This window comes from Platalea leucorodia (assembly GCF_965183815.1).
Source record: "Platalea leucorodia genome assembly, chromosome: Z".
In the NCBI taxonomy this organism is placed as follows: Eukaryota; Metazoa; Chordata; class Aves; order Pelecaniformes; family Threskiornithidae; genus Platalea; species Platalea leucorodia.
Genome location: NC_138858.1, coordinates 31,897,599 through 31,917,669, shown reverse-complemented (window position 1 = coordinate 31,917,669; position 20,071 = coordinate 31,897,599). Strand labels below are relative to the sequence as shown.

At 38.5% G+C, this 20,071-nt stretch overlaps 1 protein-coding gene across 2 annotated transcripts in view; it reads left to right on the top strand.

The window, feature by feature from the left end:
- BRD10 (bromodomain containing 10) overlaps positions 1-18,646 on the top strand; it is a 52,255-nt gene extending 33,609 nt beyond the window's left edge. For both annotated transcript variants that reach the window (XM_082336776.1, XM_082336775.1), the window contains 3 exons: positions 8,653-8,768; positions 12,487-12,671; positions 14,892-18,646. In XM_082336776.1, the coding sequence (XP_082192902.1) occupies positions 8,653-8,768; positions 12,487-12,671; positions 14,892-18,517 (3,927 nt within the window). In that variant the 3' untranslated portion in view covers positions 18,518-18,646. The remainder of the gene's footprint in view (positions 1-8,652; positions 8,769-12,486; positions 12,672-14,891) is intronic.
- Positions 18,647-20,071: the final 1,425 nt, after the last annotated feature.

The window sequence follows — 20,071 nt, the reverse complement described above, 5'->3', positions numbered from 1 at the left end:
ATTGCCAATACTGACATAGATATGATGTGGGGGAAGTTACAAGCAGTCAGTAGACAATTATAAATCTGAAGTAGAACATACTGGCTTAAAATTCTGTTGAGATTTTATTGCATTTTTACCTCACGTTTGCTGAAAATTTAGACTGTATATATAAGCATGGCAGTTCAGTTGAATGTTAGCTGTTAGAAATTTGCTATAATGAGCAAATTGATCAAGACATGCAAAGTAGCCTAATTCCACTTAAAAATCTATTTGCAGCAGTATTGATGAAAAAATAGTTTTGACAAACATATGTGGTAGTGAAGCATTTTACCAGTATATTTAGGATAACGTAAAGCCTTCAATCTAATATATGAAATTTCTTTTATGAGAAGAGATAGTAAAGTAGCACCTTCTACCCTGATCAGTACGCAAGTTAACAACTATCCGTTTCTGACATTTTGGATCCCATCTTTCCCTGTTGTCTTCTGTGTCAGGTAAAATCAGTGGAAGTTGCAGAATGAATGGAAATCTCTTTACTGCCTTTCAGATAATCAGTTTCTTTTGTGATCTGAAGTCATTCGTTTTTTGTGTGAAACTGTTAATTAAGCTATTCTGTAGATCAGTTGTATGTATTTAACTGTTGCATATCATAGCAGAACTTGATTTTTTTTTTTTTTTTAAATCCCTTCTTGCCATTGTGTAGTATGAAACTGACAGAATTGCAGATACTTCTATCAAATAGTGAACTTCGGGCTTTTTTGCAGATGTCATTTTGCAAGCTGACTTTGTCATAAGCATGTTTATTGTAAAATGAACTGGGTTTTGACAAGGACAGTTAATTCTAGACCGTGTCCTGATTATGTTAAAGCATAGATTGTCTTGGAGAGAACATAAAGATTGAAAGATTCCTTGTTTACTGAAATGCAAGACTTTGTTTTGGTAGCGCCACTGGATTTGAAGCATGCCCTGCAAGTCTGATTGGTAAGTGCGTAGCTGTCTGAGGAGTGAGAAGGGAGGCTGGAGCCCAGGATTCCCACAGTTAAGTTTACAAGGTTAAAATGGATAAAGGGCAATACCTTCCTGAGGAGGAGACCAGACTCTCCCTACAGGGAGAGAAAAGTCAGCAGAGGTGAGGGGAAGGAGAATTACTTAGTCAAAGGACACCAGCCAAGTTCATGACTAATTAGGGTTTGGAGAAAATGCATTGAAGATTTTATTGCTTTGCAGAGGTCTGTAACACACTGATGTTCTTGACTTAGTAGTAAAAAAGGTAAAAACCTCCTTTATAAAGGTTTTGGGTTCTGCCATCTTCTAATGTTCCTGAAGGTTTTAATTAGACACTTGTGCTTCCCAAGACAGGTGAATCGTTGTCTGTCTCTGGGAGTGGATATATCTTTTAAGCAGGTGAGTCAGAAGGGCTGAAAGCAAACAGGTTTTCTGCAGCTCTAAGTCGATATCATCTGCATAAATATGTATTTTGGAGTGCAGCTGAAAATTCAGAGTTAAAAACCCATGGGTTCAGGTCAGAAATATTTAGAACCTCAGACATAAATTCATTTGTAGGATACTGAGGCTATCCAAAAGAATACATTGGGTCAGGATGGAACATAATATTTTCTGTGTCTGCTTTTTTTGAAATTCCAAACAGGCTGCTGTTAAATTTGTTCATGGGAAGTGGAAGTATCTAAACTAAGAGGAGACTGTTTTATCTTTTTTTTTTTTTTTATTGATTTGCTACACTTGAAAAAAAAAGTTAATATATATGGCAAAAATAATGCAAAGTGGCTCATTTACTAAATAAAAGTTTATAAAATATTTCCTCTGTGTACAGTAAAGAAATGGGAAATGTTGCCGCATGTTTGCAAATGTTTGGTAGGGAAACTGTGTTTAGACAAGACTGTACAGGGACTTCCCAAGAATTCTCAGCAGAAATTCATGTGCCCATCAAAAATAGATTAGGGCTCTTACTGATATTTTAGTGAATCAGACCTCAACTTTACAAACAATAAAGTGGAAAAACTTACTGTGTCTTCTCATTTGGGGCCTATGGAAACTTAATTATTACTGGGTTAAATCTTCTTTACCTTTTAGCAGGAGGTAGACTTCCTTGTCGCCATTCCTCCCTCCTCTTCTCCTGCCCTCTTTCCCCCTTCCCCCAGGAAATATGTACCATTCTTGGGACTTTTCATGTAAGGAGTTTTTGGTTATACTTGTTTTCATCTGTATTACTATATTTACATAAATGTACATGCAAACAAATAATATTATAGTCTGAGAAATCTATGTTTGCACACACATTCGCAGGTTTAAACTGAAGATGAAGACATCCTTATTCCAATAAATATTTAGGATAACAGAATTTTAATAGACCTGCTTGAAGTCTTGCTGCTGAAACATTTTCCTTTAATTTCAGCTTAGGTTCTGTGTTACTATGCATCTTCATCTGTAATGTATCTAACATATTCTCTTTTTCCATTCTTTGTCCCAAAAACTTGATTTGTACTTTAGTCACTCCAAATAGTCTGTTATTGCTTCTCTCTGGCTTGCCTGCATCTTTTAAAAACACTTGATATGAGCCCAAAACATTGAATTTTGAGTGTGAAATTTACATATTTACGTCCATGCAGTTTCCTGTCCTTCAGCATATGGAGCTTTTGGAAATCGAACCAGCTATTTAGTTATAGAATATGAATGAATAAAGCCAATTTTAGGCTTCAAATTTTTAAATCTTCCACACAATAATTACTTTTTCTGGTTCTTCTGTCTTCTGCTTATCTCACTACCTTTCAATATTTTTGTCCCAGTCTTCAGTTCTTAGTTCCTCCAGTATCTCTTTTTCTGTCTATATTGTCTAGTTTTTTCACAACTATTATCTCTTATCTTCCCATGATCTTTCATGCCTTTACTTGTGTGGCTAGCCTTCCCATAAATGTTTGCTAAGAAGCTTTCCTTAAGCCACTTTTGTCATGTACCTTTCTACAGTTCCAAATGTGAAAGTGTGGATTCTGCATCAAAGATATGAATGTGTACTCATACATTTAATCTGGAACATTTTTGTCACAGAGATACTACTGTAGATTCAGAACATTTCACAGTACTTTGGATTTTGGTCAGTTAGTATATTATTTCAACAAAATTATTCAAGGCATTCCTGTTAGCACACAGTTATAACAGAACAGCTGACTTTAAGGTAGTCAGCTGAAGAATAAATACTTGTATACCCAGATTTGAGAAGATGCAAAATTTAGCTATATGAAAGGGAGTTAAGTAAGATCCATAACAGCTTAAAAGGCACAGATTTTTTGTAGGTACGTTTAAGATACTGCATACATCCAGCTTCTTCATGAGTTACAGAAGTATGTTAGTTAATATCTTGAAGTTCTTCTAATGAAGAGTAATGAAGATAGTAAGATCATGCTGATAATAAACTTTCTTCTGTGTTTTTGTGTTATATATCTTTAAAATAAATGTGGTAGATTAATCAATGCAATGATGATCATGTAGTAATTTTGCCTAAAGAAAATCAGAACATGTGGCTAAATGTGTGAATGAAAAGTCATTTCATAGTCATGAACTAAATAATGAGATAAAGACACTCTTGGAAGCAAAAAAATCTATTGTTTTTTTTTTTTTACTTCATTTGTTTGCAATGTTTAATAAGAGAGTATGGCATACCATTGTAGGATATGGTTTGGTGTGACCAGATATCTAGGTAATGGAAGTGCAAGCTGAAGACTTTTAAAAAAAAAAAAAACCCAACCTTATATCTTCTCATCAGTTGCCAATAAATGCTCAAAGATAAAACTGATTAAGAGATGTCATGAGTGAATTTGTTTTATAATTTACTACAAGTCATTCTTCCTGACTATATTCAGTTCCAGTCTTCAAATAACATCAGAGGTTAGCCGTTGATAGATATTTATAATATTCAGAGTGACATTGCTGAAATACAACATATTGACTTTCAGGAACTTTTACTGTAGAAGAAAACTCTTAAGCATTTTGAAAATGACAACACTTTCAATTATAATGAGTTTGTATAGTATGAACACATCATCTCATCTTGCATTCTTATTCAGTCAAAACTGCCATTGATGTAAGTGTCTGAAATTCTAGTATTTGGCCCATAAACTGGTTAATAAGAACATTCAATATCAATCCATACCTGAATTGAAAAAGTTATCGATCTCTTTTCTTTAGGTATCTGATGTCCAAAGCAGCTGCAGATCACCAACTCCCTCTCTGTGTGACATCACTAGAAAACGCTAGACTGGTGATGTCACACATACCACAGAACCCCGCTGCAGAATGGAGCAGGCCTATTAAGGGTAAGGTAAGTTTTCTCCCTCCACCACCACCCCTTTTCAACAATATTGCATGGTTTTATAAGATTTCTGATTTTCTTTATTTTATGTCCCTGGGATATAAAGTAAAGATTAAAGAAAATCTTATAAAACTGCATAATATTGTGGTTGTGTGTGTGTGTGTTTATTTAAAAACAAAACAAAAACTACCCTATAAAGTTCAATCCTTACCCCATATATCAATATCCTGGCTCCAGTCTGCTTTGGGGTTCCATGATGAGTATGCCAGAATAGTGTATGTTGAGGCATCACGGAGAGTGGAGTCAGCGTTTCCTGGCTGCTCTGGATGTCAGAAACCTTATTTTAAAAGGTAAGTTTTCAGCCGAGAATGTGTTGAATGTCTCTCTGTGTTTATATGGAAACATTCAGCACATTTCTAAAATGTATTTTTATTGTGTTTGCATTTCTAAAATTTACTTGTAACTTAACACAGCTGAAAATCACATTTTATACTTGTCCTCTGTCTAGGCCTTTTTACTCTTTTGTTCTGTTGTTAATACCTTACATTACGTTTCCAGAAGAAAACTGTGTTTTGTTTGTCACTACCTTCAACAAGATGGCAACTAGACATCAGATGCAAGGTATAGAAGCAGTGGTACTGGAAATGCGAATTACAGACCACATAATAACATAACTCAGTACACACCCAAGTTAGGTACTGGATATTTCTATTTAAATAATCGGTTAGGAATATAGGCTCTTAGCGAACTTAGAATTAGCTCAAGTAAATTGAAGGAGAACAGTTTCTTCACACATCTACCAAGAGCAAGCTCTTCAGTGATAGAGATAGATTGTTTTTACCTCTAAAGTACTGTCTGGGGTTGATGTAGTTGGATAATTTCCGTTCATGTCTACCAATAAAATCCTGCCGGATTTCATAAACACCAGAAGGCAGTGCATCCAGATCTCCATTTCTACAGACCCCTTGTTGATGAGAGGACTGAACTACAGGGTTGTAATAGCTATTCCTTTGTACTAACCTGCCATTGTACTAAACCACTCCTCATGGAATTTCCCAAACAGCTGTATTTTGATTACTTTGAGTGGAACAGTCGTGGCTACTCTGCTGTGGTCAGTTCCTTCTGTGCCATTAGATGTTGCATTCCATTTATTTGTTAATCCCATAACACATCACGTCATACTCAGAGGCTTTTATCTTTCATCATAAGGAACCCTGCAGTCAGTGCTTAAAAGGGACATTTGAATGTCTCCCCACCTTGAAGCAGGACTATTGTCAGTGCTGCCTTAAGTCATCCATGACCTGACTAGCCAAGTTCTGAAAACAAGAAAGAAAGGAGATTCAGCAGCTTCTCTGCACAACCTATTCTAATGCCGTATATTTCTGATGAAAATACACCTTCTAATGTTCAGCCTGAACCTCCTAAGCTTCAGTTTGTAGCTGTTCTCCTGCATTATATCATTTGGTATTACTGAGAAGAGTTTGCAACACAGATACTTGTAAAGGCAGGTTTATTACCTGTAGAAATTAGTAGGCAGCTATGTAACACTGAAGTAGGGAGTTAAGTCATAGCTTTATCAATTATTGATTCACCTTTTTTTTTTTTTCCTGGAAAAAACACAAGACTGTGTTAGAGAATGAAACTGCATAGGAAAGGTAATGCTAGATTTTGTAGTGATGTGTCTTAAGGTTATAGACTTTTTTTTAATGTCCCTTCCTTTTTATTATTTTAATATTTAAGGAATAATAGCAGATTGATTGTGTAACATCTGGGCTTTGCAGAAATCTTATGTGTTTTCACAGAAAACCAACTGAACCACAATAATTTAAAAGATAAGGTTTTTTTTTTTTCCCCCAGTCCTTTTTGGCCCATATTTGTTCTGTGTCCTGACTATTTCTGAGGAAAGAAAATTCTCCTCATGGCTTAAATTTGTGTGTGTTTCCACTAACAGTTTTATTGTCAACTCCTAAACCCCAGTAAGAAAAATGAGTAATTTGGATACAGGGAAATAATTAATTTACATTTTTTAAAATCATGTTGCTGTAATGTATGCATTAAAATTATTTGGAAGCAAATATGGAGTTTTCCACAGATTATATCCAGAGGACACTATTTTTGTTAAAAACTAGCTCTGGAATTCTGTGGGCAGGGGATTGGTTTTTCTTTTGTTCATTTTTGTAAGCAAGGAGAAAAGTGACTTGCATTTGTTCTTCTTTGAAGTGTTAATGAAGGCAGTAAAGTCTTGAAGTCTGCTCTTGACTAAGCCTTCTACTTGTATCTGGCTATTCAATGCATGATACAGCTATCACTTGTAAGTTTACTCAGTGGTCAGCTAGTATTTATCTGGCTCGTAAGTACTTTTTTTTTTTTACTTAAACCAAGATCTTAGCCTTGTTTAAAGGTAAATCAGTCTCAGAAATTAATAAGTTCTTGGTTTTACTCTGTAGTAATTTTCCATATCTTTTTATTACTACGTTTTCACACATCCCATTTTTTGCTATATCAAATGCCTGTACAGCATTTCTATATCCTGATAGTAGTGGCATAGTTTGTTCTTGCCATTTTGATTTTTGTTTTAGGACAATCCACTAATACTGTGTAGTACATAAACTCATCCTTTTAAAACTCTGTGCAATGTTTTGTATATCTTACAAGACAGATAAATCTGTACATGTAATATTCTTTCATATGTTAGCAATTAATTCTGCTGACTGCTAACATTTGGAGGTCACACCAAATGCCTTGGTAGGCTACAGTATACACAAGGGCTGTTTTCTGTTGCAGTACTCACTGGCAGATTTTATGCTGCAGTGTGTAACATGCAAATATGGCCACAAATGAAGGAAATTAGAATACAGTTTGCTGGCTTGTCTGTGTGCTCAACACTAACCATTATGTAGTAACATGGCATAATTTCCTACTTAAAATTTTTGCTTTTGTAATTTTAATTGAAGAATGAAGGAGTAGCTATTAATTTTGTTATGTAACATGTAAATGATTATCCATAGAAAAATAGATACCTGGTCTTCAAACAAGCATTCAGCCTGACTGATCTTGCTGTACATTGGAGATCTGCTAAAATGTGTAGCAAGGAACCATTCCAAAGTCAATAGAAAAATCATTACTGTAGACTGCTGAAAGGCAGCTGTCTCAAGCTTTATCCAGCTTTTCCTGTCCTACATTCTTCCTGTGCTGGACCACAGAAAGCTGTGAAGGATATGAGCTCTATCAAAAGCTAAATATATATATGAAATAAAGAAGTTCCCAAGTCTTGTTTCTTTTTCTTGCAGAACCATATTCTCTTTACTGTCTTACATCCTCTCTGACAAGTCAAGAGGTAAAATACTCATTTATGTAAAATGCACAGAATTAGTAGAGTGTCAGAAGGACTAGAGTATACAACATATCTTTTTGTAGCTGTTGCATATATATGCATTGTTCAGTCTTCTATGGAATACACTGGAGAATAAAGTTTTGGGAAGAAATACTTATAAGGGGTATCCAAGAAAGTTTTAAGAGATCTGTTCTGCAGCATTATGTCTGCCATGGTTGTGCTGTATATATGTACATGCACGCTAATTGTCATTTCCCAATGTCTTTTATCCTCATTCAGCCTTTCCAGATTTATTAAAACATAAATTCTTCATGAAAGATCATAAGATTACATATATCAGTTTGGAAAAGGAAACCATTTTTAATTATACATTTGAGTTAAAAGCTTAAAGCTTTTATGTGAGAAAACTGGTCTCTGCTGGATAGTCTGTTACTTCATAAATGACCAGTTTGCAAAACTTTTCTTTTGAAAAAAAGTTTACCTAGAACTTTGACTGAAATACAAAAATGTAATGCAAAAACTGTGTTTTTATCCCTGAAAATTGTAGTAAATTGTATTTGCAAATAATAATATAAATTATATCACTTATGTTAAATGAGATTATGCTAAGATTTTCTGTAGAAATTTTATCTCTAACTATTAAAAGTATACAGTTAGTTTCCCTGACCTGAATAGATTACTACCTATGTTAGTTACTCATTTAAGTAATTTTAAACACATGGTGTGTTCGTAGGATTCTGCTTCAGTTTTAAGCTTGACCTGTAAAGAGTGAACATCCTTGCAGTATTACTTTTTTGATTAGGACATTATCTTTCTGTAGTATAAAAAAAAATAGAAGTATTAATGTCTTACGTGGGTTAAGGGTAGATGTAATTGTGAAACTTACCAGTATTTTCTTCCAGTTATCTTCCTCATGTGCTGTATTAGTGTACAAGGATTACTGTAGTATTAATACAATATAACAAGATTCAGGTCTTATGCAATGATAAATAAATGGTATTTATGTTTGCAGGTAAGATGGTACCACCGGAAGCAAGCAGTAAAGGAATTGCATGGTACGTTGTTACGACTGCTTAATGAACTGTTACCATGGGAACCAAAGCTAATGAAAGCATTTCAGAGAAACAGGTAATTAGCTGCTCTTTTTTTAACAATAGTGCATGGGATGAAAAACAGAGCAAAATTCACCTTTTAAAAACTAATGAATAAGTTGGCTTCTCAAATAAATTAAATGAAAATACTTTGAGGAGAGGAATGAGGCACTGGCAGTGCTTTAGTTGGAAGAATTATTTTATGTTCCAGACTTACTGTCTCTAAATAAAGTTGAGTTTAACCCCCTAGTATTTTTTACCTCTGAAATGCTCTAGAATCCGTAAACGTGCCTATCAATAGTTGTATCACAATCCAGCTAGGATTCGTAGTGCTGTTTATTTGGTTTAGAAGTGCTGAAAACCTGTATCTAGAAAACTAGACCATGGCTTCTTAGAATACTTTGTCAGACTACTTACTGTCTAAAGCTACCTAAATTAGTTGTTAACGAATTCTCCACAAAGCAGTTATTTAAACACTGTTTTATGGTCTTTGTAACCCTGTAAATTTGAAATGCATCTGGAATGAGTTGTGTCAGAGAAATATCAGTGAAGCAGTGACTGATTTAAATCTAGTAAGGGCAAGTATTAGTAGCAGTGAAGATGCTACCCAGATTGTAAATCCTGGAGAGGCTGGATATTGACTTTAGTATCATCATTGTGTCTTGAAGCTTGGTGTCATTGTTGTCTGTTAGCCATACAGCTGTTGCTGTAATCATACCTTAGTTTTGCCACATAGACATTTAAAAAGCAAGTAATGATTAGAAGCTTGAACTCTATGTCAAATGATAGGTAAAGTTAGGCAGCTGCTTAAATGTTGGGTGTGAATGAAGCAACTTACACAGTTACATGGTGCAGAACTAATTCTGAAAAGTTTAAAAGGTATTATGTTTAAAAAAAAAAAAAACACCACCATAGCACCAAAGGCAGTAAACAGATAGAACTACTAAGAGCTGGTTCCTTAATAGCTCATTTTATGGATATCACGCATGAGTTAAAATCCTTATTTGGAAATTTAGGATGTTGTTGAACATTCTGCTTTAAATAATGGACCAAAGTACAAGTTTTGCTTTTTTCTGTTCCGTTCTATTCAAGTTTGTGTTCATTTTCCTTAGCTGTTCATTTCTTCCTGCCTCTAGCAATTCAGACTCCTGTTGGAAATGTGGCAGATTGTAATACTATTAGAAAGAATTTCAGTTTCCAGTATATGGGGCTTCCAGTTTTGTCCTTTATGTAAATTCTGCTGTGGAATGGTTTGGTGCCGAGTATTAGTTCTTGTTTGTTAAATGTGGTTATAGAATACAGAAGTAGAACTGCAGTGTAAAGTGTGTAGAAGTACTATATATGAGGTGTGTCTAATATGAGTAAATTTTAGTCTGGAACTAGGTGGCTGAGGTCTTGTATGTACCTATGCTGGTAGCTAGAGAAGCATACACTTAGAGCGGAGGATAGTTTCTGAGATTAACTTAACTCATATTTCTCAGGATGTATGTTTTAGGCTGTAACCCTGGTTTATTCAGCAATGTTAGCCTAGGTATTTCCATGACATAGCTGTTTGGAGAGACACATCATATACCAGGGAACAGCTCCAGCTGAAAAACAATCTTTACAAATTGTGGGGTTGGAAAGAGAGATGGGTGGGGGGAAGCTAGATCAATGTCTTGGTCTGGCTCATTATGCAGCTGCTGGGCGCCAATGACAATGGTGAAGAAAGGTGTCGTGTGAAAGGGAAAAAGCAGTTGAGTAAAGATTGCTTATGCTGGTGTAAACACCACCACAAGTCTAGCTGCAGTTGCAGTGTCTTTAGGGTGTCTCAGCCAGCTACTAACATCTACTAATTGAATGACATTGTTGGCCTTCTAGGTTGTCAAGGGCTGGGTAGAGCTCCTTCCTTCTGTTCAAGACCTCAGTATGGAATAAGAGTCTGGAGTTTTCTGTCCTTCCATTTTTGTTGTCTTTAACTAGTAGAAGCACTCTTTATGATTAAAAATCCTTTCTCCCCTTCCCCCTCCTTTCTGAAAGGTCCCTTGGTCTTGTCAAAATTATGACGGAGTATCATGTTGAATGGTATTTGAATAGCAGCGAGGTTTAAATGAAAGGTTACTTGTGCCCACTGATCACATTTGTTCACTGGCCCCACAGCAGAAATCCCTCAAAAGAAAAAAGGAATTTCCCATCCAGAAGCTTTAGTACAGTAGTGGTTCCCTGGTGTCCTCCTATAGTTCTCCCACACCTAGACTTCAAGTTCAAAATCCAAATGGTAGAGTTGAAGTATCGTCCACACTACATCTTCATACAGACTTCAAGGTTTTCTTCTCTCAGTGAGAGTGTCAAAGCTGTGAGTAACCTGTTAGGTCTTACTGACCCTGACCAGCCTCACCTGGGCCTCCATCTACCTCACCTGCCCATGGGCCCAGGATCCCCATTTCAGGTCATTCTGCAGCCTTCAATCTCTGCCATAGGAATGCCAGTTTCCAGCTCAACTACAGGAATTACCCTGCCTGGCCATGGGTCCTGCTGATCTGGACTGACCCTCAGACTGACCTTGGACCTGCATCACCACTGTGGACCTGCCCAGAAATCACTTGACTGGATCCTGACCCTGGCAGCCATCACTGAACCTGATCCTGATCTGAACCTGTGACTTGACTTACCAGCTTGACCTCAGACCTGCCTCAGCACCAGGAACTTGCTTGTTGATCTGGGCTCTTGGTTGAACCTAATTACCACCCTAGGCCTGCCCTGCTCCCTCATTCAGGGGCAGTGAGATGGTGTCCTGGCTGGTGAGGCACAGGCCCTGCCAGCTGTGACATCATGCTTGGCTCCTCCCTTTCCATCCCCTAGGGAGCAGCTGGCCATTGCTGCACTCAATGCAAACAACTGTTATTTTAATGCATAAGCATGGGTAAATTTAAGGTCTTGTTCTTACTGTCATAAGGGTTAGATCCAGACTAGAGTCTAGATTCTATTCCACACAAGGTGCTAATTGCTATAATCTATTTATTCATTTGCTAAATAATCCTCCTGGATATTGTGTTGGTTACCACCAGCTGAATCCTGTAGTTCACTGTATTTGTACACTAAAATACCGCCTAGATCTCATCTAAACAATGGTTTAGAAGAAGGGACAATGTAGCAGTTTAGGAGTATCAAGGTAAGTGGATGTGTTTCTGAACAGTGTTCAAATGAGTAAAGCAGCTATGTATTTCCATCGTATGCCCATTCTTTAGTGGAATGTGAGCCTATGGAAATGACAGCGGCAGCTGTTCTAATGCCTCAGAGACAGGAAAGTTTTCTTAAAGGAGAAAGTTATATTACAGTCCCATAGCTGGGCCAAAAGCATGATGCATTTAAGAAGAACAAGATTTACTTAATTCTTTAATTGGGGTTGCCTTCAGAGGAAGGAGTAGACTTGTTACAGTTAGTACTCAAGTCTGTACAGGTACATTTGTCACAATGCAAGATGAAGAAACAGAAGATGGATGCCAGAAAACAGTGATGGTCATATTTGGCTCAGTCTTTTTGGCGATTGTTAGAGGCCTTAATGACATAGAATTCCATTGTGGTGAGGGAAGGGACATTACTGTCACTTCACATTTTCTGGGTTTTAAAGATTTGCAGACAGAGCTACCCTGAAATTTTTTGAAGGGCACAGGCAATTAATTTTACAGCAACTTTTTGTGTGGGAGCAAATAAAAATTTAAAAAACCGTAAAAACAGTGTGGTTCTTTAGTAAAGTTAGTTTTGTTATTTTCAAGGTCTAGATTGAAGAAGGACTATGACGACTTTAAAAGACATCCAGACCATGATAAATTTACCAGAGAATTGTGGAGTAATGATGAAAGTGAAGTTGATTCTGGTAAAGACTCTTTTGCAGTAGTATGTAAATCTCCAGAGTCTGCAGAGCATGTGGAAGTTCCCAAAAAGGATCATCCAGACAATGGTAAGCATTTACTGGAATTTGATAGCTTGAACTTGATTCAGGAGCTGAATCAAGTTGATTCAGGAGCTTAATTTTTCCATGCGAGCTTGGTCCTACTTTTTACCTTAACTACTACTGTCATAATATTGAAATAGCTTGTGATGCGTGTCTGATGGATGTAGACTAGAAGAGGGCAGAGATGATCAAGATGAAAATTCTGATTAATACAAGTTTTTGCCATTTTTGTGCTTAACTATTTCTGTGATAACATAGTAAGCCTGCTCAGAATTTACATTTATGGTGGGCTGACCTTGGCTGGCTGCCAAATGCCTACCCAACCATTTTGTCACTCCCCTTCCTTAACAGGACATGGAGAGAAAATAAGATGGGAAAGCTCATGGGTCAAGACACAGACAGATCACTCACCAGTTACTGTCACAGGCAAAACAGACTAACTTGGGGAAAATTAATTTGATTTATTGCCAATTAAAAATAGAGTAGGATGGTGAGAAACAAAGACAAACACTAGAACACCTTCCCCCCTTCCACCGCATCTCCACCTTCTTCCCAGGCTGAGCTTCATTCCCAATTCTTATACCTCCTCCCCTGTCAAGTGGCACAGGGGGCATGGAGGTTGGGGGTTGAGGTCAGTTCGTAACACTTCGTCTCTGCTCCTGCTTCCTCACACTTTTGCCCTGCTCCTGTGTTGGGTCCCTCCCATACGATACAGTCCTTCACAAACTGCTCCAGCATGGGTCCTCTCCACAGGCTAGAGTCCTTCAGGGTAAGACTGCTCCAGGGTGGGTCCCCCATAAGCCACAGTTCTTGTCAGGAGCCTGCTCCAGTGTGGGCTTTCTGTGGACTGCAGCTTCCTTCAGGGCATATTCACCTGCTGTGGAATAGAGTCCTCAACAGGCTGCAGTGTAGATACCAGCTCCAGCATGGTCCTCCATGGGAGGGGTCAACCTCCTTCGCCATGGTCTTCATGGGTTGCAAGGGAATCCATTCCAGTGCCTGGAGTACCTCTTTCCCCTCCTTCTTCACTGCCTTTGGTGTCTACAGGGTTGTTTCTCCTAAGTTTTTTCCTCGCTCCTCTCTGTCGCAATCTTCTGCACAGCATTTTCCATGAGGCATCACCAGCTTGGCTGACAAGCTCAGCCATGTCCTGCAGTGGATCTGTTTTGGAGCCAGCTGTGTCTGGCACAGGGTGGCTCCTGGCCTGTCCTCACAGAGGCCCTCCTGCAACCCTGCACTGCCAAAACCTTGCCAAAACCTCAATGCACAACCACTCTGTCCACCTGGCACCCCTGCCTGCATCCTGAGCCCTCCTATCCACTTCACGCATTCCCCACTCGTTGGCTAGTCCAGGTTGATGTTCAGTATGAAACGTGGCACTTGCACCCTTGTCCTACAGGCACCCCACACTCGCAGGTCCGCCTGATATGCCAGCCCAGACTCAAGCCCCCCTGCTCACCAGCTAGTCCAGCTTGAAGTTTGCCAGTGAATACACACACACTGCCCCCACACACATTGGATTTGGGGAAGATACAAATACTCACCCCCCAGCAGCCGGAACCAGGCACACAGGCTGTGACCTCCTGCTCTGTCCTTGCAGCTCCCCCTTCCCCTGCACATCCCTTCATGGGTTTGTATAGCTCTACTGATTCCCTCACTTCTCCCAGCCCAGTGTCCAGGATCTCCCCTGATTTACAATCATATCAGTTCCAAAGTCTGGGTTGATCTTCCTGGAAGGGGCACCTGAAGTTTCTTGATAGCGCATCAGTTGGTGTGATTGGTGAGGTTGTTTCTTGTCATTGTCTCCATGTTTGTTTTGTTAGATCTGTGTGTCTATTCTTTCTGGCTTCTCCCTTTTCCCCCTCAGTTTCCCAATTAACCAGGTCCTTGATGAGATAACCTTGCTGGAATAAACATTCTCACACTCACATACCTTCATCAATTAGTGTGAGTGACCAGGTTTGGTTTTCCTCAGTATCTTCCATGCTGGTCAGGTTTGTGTCCCTGTATGTTCTTGTTTATGACTTCCTCCTTTCCTTATTACCCCCTTTTTGTGTTGAAAAAAGTCCTTGGCCAGATGCCCTTAAAGAAGCAGACATTCTCCTTCCACATATCCTTACGCTTGCAAACTAGCATTTTGCCTTTAGCTAGACACTGTAAAGTTGTTATATAGAGATACCAGTTGCAAACGTGTAAAACACAGTTTCTGTTTTAATATCCTTGCAGATGAGATGAAACTATTAGAGATGAATTTACCTGCAGGAAAAAACAGAATTCTGAAAAACGAATCAACTTCTAAAGAAATACAGAAGACACTGCCCAAATGTGTTAAACGACAGTCCAAGCAAAACAGTTGTCTGGATCAAAGCACTAATGAGCTTTCACCGAGGAAGAAAGCTAAGCTAAGCACTAATGAGGCTGTGGTCCAGAGTTCAGAAAGTAGCCTGCAGCCAGGTAGTTGTTTGACTGAGCTGAAACAACTTGAAGGGTCAACTCTAAAATCATTTTCCTTGACAGATCCTGCAACATCAGTATCAAACTTTCTGAAAGGGACCAAACCCATCCAGGCCTTGCTTGCCAAGAATACTGGGAACAAAGTGACTTTAACAAATCAACTGTCATCTCCCCTAGGCATAAATCTATCTACTTCTGAAAAGCCAGTTTTAGCACCTTTGGAATCATCACTGATAAAACCACCATTGCCCTGCCAGACCAGTTCAAAGACTCCTTTACAAATGGTATACAAAATGCCAAATGGCCACTGTGTACCAATAGACCTTCACAACACCTCTATGAAAATTCAAATACAACCTGTGATTGACCCTAAAACTGGAGAAAAAGTCATGCAACAAGTTCTTATTTTACCTAAGAATTTTCTTATTCAGCAGAAGGAAGAAAAAATTGCGTCCAAGGACATTCATTCACTACAACAAAAATCAGCTGAGCTGCACTGTACAACTTTACCAGAAATATCAAATCTCAGTGTTTCTTTAACACCTGTTCTGGTAACAGGCCCTGCAAATGCTACCACTCAGTCACCTAGTACAATTTTTAACAAGAATATTACCCACTTGTCACAAGTGACTGGTCCCATGAACACTACGCAGTCATTCCCTGCTGTAACTTCAGCAGGTAACTTATTACCATCAACACTTCAGGTGAGCCAAACTGAAACTGACAAAATCAAGGCTACAGTTTCAACTGCCACATTCCCTGTGCCTTTGACTTCACCTCTTTCCACAACTAGCCAGTCTTTGATATCAGCAACAGCATTAAGTGGGTCCACAAACACTGCTTCTGCCTGTCATAGTCTTGCATCACAGCAAACAACTGACTCCTTTGAAACTAGGCAAGAACTGAAGACAGTGTGTATAAGAGAATCTCAATCTATTCTGGTCACCACACGAGGTGGAAACACAGGAATTGTTAAAGTGCGAACAAACCCAGACCAGATTTCACCTAGTAGTTTATCTTCTAGTTCAGTTTTCACTTACACACCTCAACTTCAGGCTTTTCTTGTGCCAAAAACCACAGCATTATCATGTTCTACTCTTCCACCTGTAGCAACAGCCACATCTGGTCTCCCACATATTGGACAACCCTCTCTTTCTGGATTTGCCCCCTCAACAGCTTCTTCTGTTAACATTCCAGCTTTCCCAGCTGATTTTACCCAGGCAACGGAGAAAAATATCAAATTCAAAGTACAGCAGCCTGCTGTTGGGGGTAATCTGGGTCAAGTAATAGAGAACTCCTGCTATGTGTCCTCTCCTTTATCCTCCATTTCGTTAGCTAGCAATTTGATGTCAGCAACTCCAAACAGTCCCATTAGTGTGACTAGCATTGGACAAAATAAAACTGTCATAACTCCAAATACTTCTGTGCAGCAACAAGGTGGTACTAAAACAAATCCTGTTATACAATCTGAGTCTAATTCGGCAACAAATGGAGATTTAATCAGTGGTACTCCAGTCCAGAAACTTACCTTAGTCACAAATCCACCTATTTTATCCCCCTGTGGGGCATCAGGAGTCAGTATTATACCCTCTCCGGCATCCACTGGTGTTAATGCTCAGAAGTTGGTTTTCATTAACACGCAAATTGCCAATGCCCCGTCAACCACCAATCTAGTTGCAGAGTCATTGAAAAATAACCTTCCTTCTTCCCTAAGCAAAACCTTTGTCAGTGCCACAGAGCAACCACAGTTGGTTCTGATCCCATCTACCGTAGGAGCACCAATAAGAATAAATTCATCACCAACTATTGCTCAAGTAAAAGATGCAAAAATTGGACTAAATATAGGTCAAACCATTGTAAATACTAAAGGCAATGCACAGCAGGCTCCACCAGTTAATATATTGCACTCTGCCATTTCTAAGGGAGAAGACAAAAAGAGCATGGGCTTGACGCTATCTTTGACAAGTAGTAGTACTTTGGTTCCTGTTCCAAGTTTTGTGAGTCAAAGTGCTGTGTCAGCTAATGAATCTGTATGTGTTGCAACAAAAGCTGAAAATGCCTTTACAGAAACAACAGCAAATGCATGTGTAGAATGCGTTTCAGTAACATCAAGTGGGACTTCTTCTGGGACACGGCCCACTGTCTTGATTGGTGGAAATGATCCCTCAAGAATAAGGCCATTTCTGGGTAATCGACTGTGTACATCAAATATTGGAAATACTGTGGGTATATCAACTGTGAAAACAGGACATCTTGCTTCATCTGTGCTGATTTCAACAACACAACCAACAGTAGCTCCTCAAAACTTAGCATCTGCTTTGCAGTTTCCGGTCATTAGCTTGCCTGGGTCTGTAGCCACCCCCCACAAAGTGCTACATACAGTTCCTCAGTTGGCAGCAGTTGCAGCTCCTCCTCCAGTACCAAAAAGCCAGTTGCCCACACTGCTTCAGTTTCAGTCGTCAGGAGCTTCAGCTGCTATGCCAAGTAATGCAGGTGTTCACAAACCTCAGAGTACGTTGCCCCCTCCATCACCAAATACAGGTAAAGTCATTAGTTTTCCTAGTTTTTCTTCCCTACAATGCCAACAGGTGCCTCCCAGTACAGAGAAACAAAGTCACGCTTGTGCTTCTACTGTTCAGATGTCTGCAGCTTCACCAACTGTAACAAGCAAGGCAGGAGGTCAGTTGAATGAACCTTGCATTCAACAGAAAATAGTCATTAACACCTGTATGCCTTTGGCACCTGGAACTCAGATAATGATTAATGGTACTCGTTTTGTTGTTCCACCACAAGGCCTTGGAGCTGGCAGCCATGTTCTTCTTCTCTCTTGTAATACAAAACAGACTCTTCCTTTAACTATTAACCATAGTCAAGAGGCTCAAGGTGTACCAATTGTTAATCCAATAACCTCAAAAATCATGCTAGCACCAAGTAATTCACTGAGTTGGCAAATATCAAAACATCCTTTGAAAAGCTCTGCAAAAATTGTGAACTCTTTCGGGTCTGCAGATGCTTTACCCATCGTACATGCAACACCCCAGATACTTAGTACTCCAGCTAGCTCATGTACTCCACTGTCTGCAGCAACACTGTCTGTGTCCTCAGTGATAAAATCTCCTGTTAATGTTGTAGCTACATCTTCTGTGGTTTCTGCCATTCATCCTCCAAACTCTCATTTACCAAGCAACACTTCAGTGTTTCACTTAGACACTTCTATCAAAAAACTGTTGGTTAGTCCAGAAGGAGCCATTTTGAATGCTATAAATACTCCAGCATCAAAAGTTTCTACCCTGTCTTCATCACTGCCTCCTGTTGTGTCCACAAGCAGAAGTTCTACCACTGTCATCCCTGCATCTCAATCATCTTGCCTTGATAAACCTGACAAAGCTGCGTCCTGAATTTACTGCAAATGAGCCACTTTTTGAAATTTTGGGGCATTCTTCTGACTTTGGAAGTTGTAACTATTGAGTAATTTCTTACATTGTTTGAAACAGTTAATTTACTCAAAATTACTTAAGATTACAGTTCTTTCCCGTTTACCTATGGGGCTTAGGAGGAAAAAAAATGTATTTAGTTTGTCAGAAGTTTTCAGAGAGTTCTTTAGTAAAAAGGTCAGAAATGACCAATGATTTCATTAAACATTTTAGTTTGGAGAAACCTAGCCTTTTGCACATGTTCTATCTTACAGTATGGACTGTTTGCCAGTGTGTTTGACAGTATATATCTCCTTTTTATTTGTAAAAATTATTTTTGATTTGTTTCTGTAAAAAAAATATTTATGCATTGTAAAAATGCAATCTATGGTATAGAATTGTACATATTCATGAATTCCTAACAATCTGTACTAAACTATATGTACAAAGAACTATGCTGTCTTATTTATGTTTTGTTTACATAATGTATAGTTTTTTAAGTATTTTAGTAACTTTGGACCAGTGTACTGTTTAGCAACAATGCAGAAGAATCTGCATATAATAAATCAAGTTGCTGTACTGCTTTGTGTTGGCAATAGTTTAAAAATGTGTATGTCTGTTACACCATGGCAGAATACATATATATACATCTTCCTACTTAATGCAGATGCATCTCGGCTTTTTGAATACAGTAGAATGAAATTATTTAATCTCTTCTGCTCCTCTTTGTGGTTTACATTTCACATGAGTTGATAGGAGTTGGAAGGCAGGCCATCTTCTTGATCCTCCTGATACAGGGCGGGATAACTCATACTTATCCATTCTTAATAAATGTTTGGTTATATTGCCTAAAATCTCCAGTGATGTGGTAAGGCTAGAAATGGTTTCCCAGACACCAGTCTAAGTCACACTGGTTGCTGTTCAGGACTACCATGTTTTGTCATAAAGCACATAGATCTGCTGAACAGTTCATTATTCTCTTTTTTACAGCCTTGTATGCATTTCCTCGTATCTGGTAACTGTAACAAGGTCACTCTTTAACCTTCTGTCTATCCATAACAAGCTACCCAGTTTTTTTTCTTTTCTTTAGCTTTTAATTGGTCTATCTGGAAGGATAGTGCTAAAACATCACACAGTATTAAAGGAGGCCTTATTAGTGCTTTGAGTGGGAATAATTCACATATTACATAAACCTTCCCTTTTTATGCAGCGTATTCAATATTTGTTGGCATAGGTTCAGCTTTTGATCCTATAAAACCTTTGGGTTATTTTCTGCAGGTCAGCAGAGTTCACCGGTGCCTGCTGCAGTGTTTATGGAAATAGAGAATTTTTTGGTATCTTTTGAGACTTGCATGTAAAGAAAGGGTGCCTGTCTAGCAGCTCTTATTTTATGGAAGGTGATGATTTTAAAAGTGCTGTTTTAAAATATGAAGTCATGGTCTCTGTTAGTTGCTTGGAAGATCCAGTCTCAGGCTGAACATCTTTGAGGGGGGGAGATTTTTTTGGTGGTTTCTTTTTTTAGAAACTAGAATGGAAGAT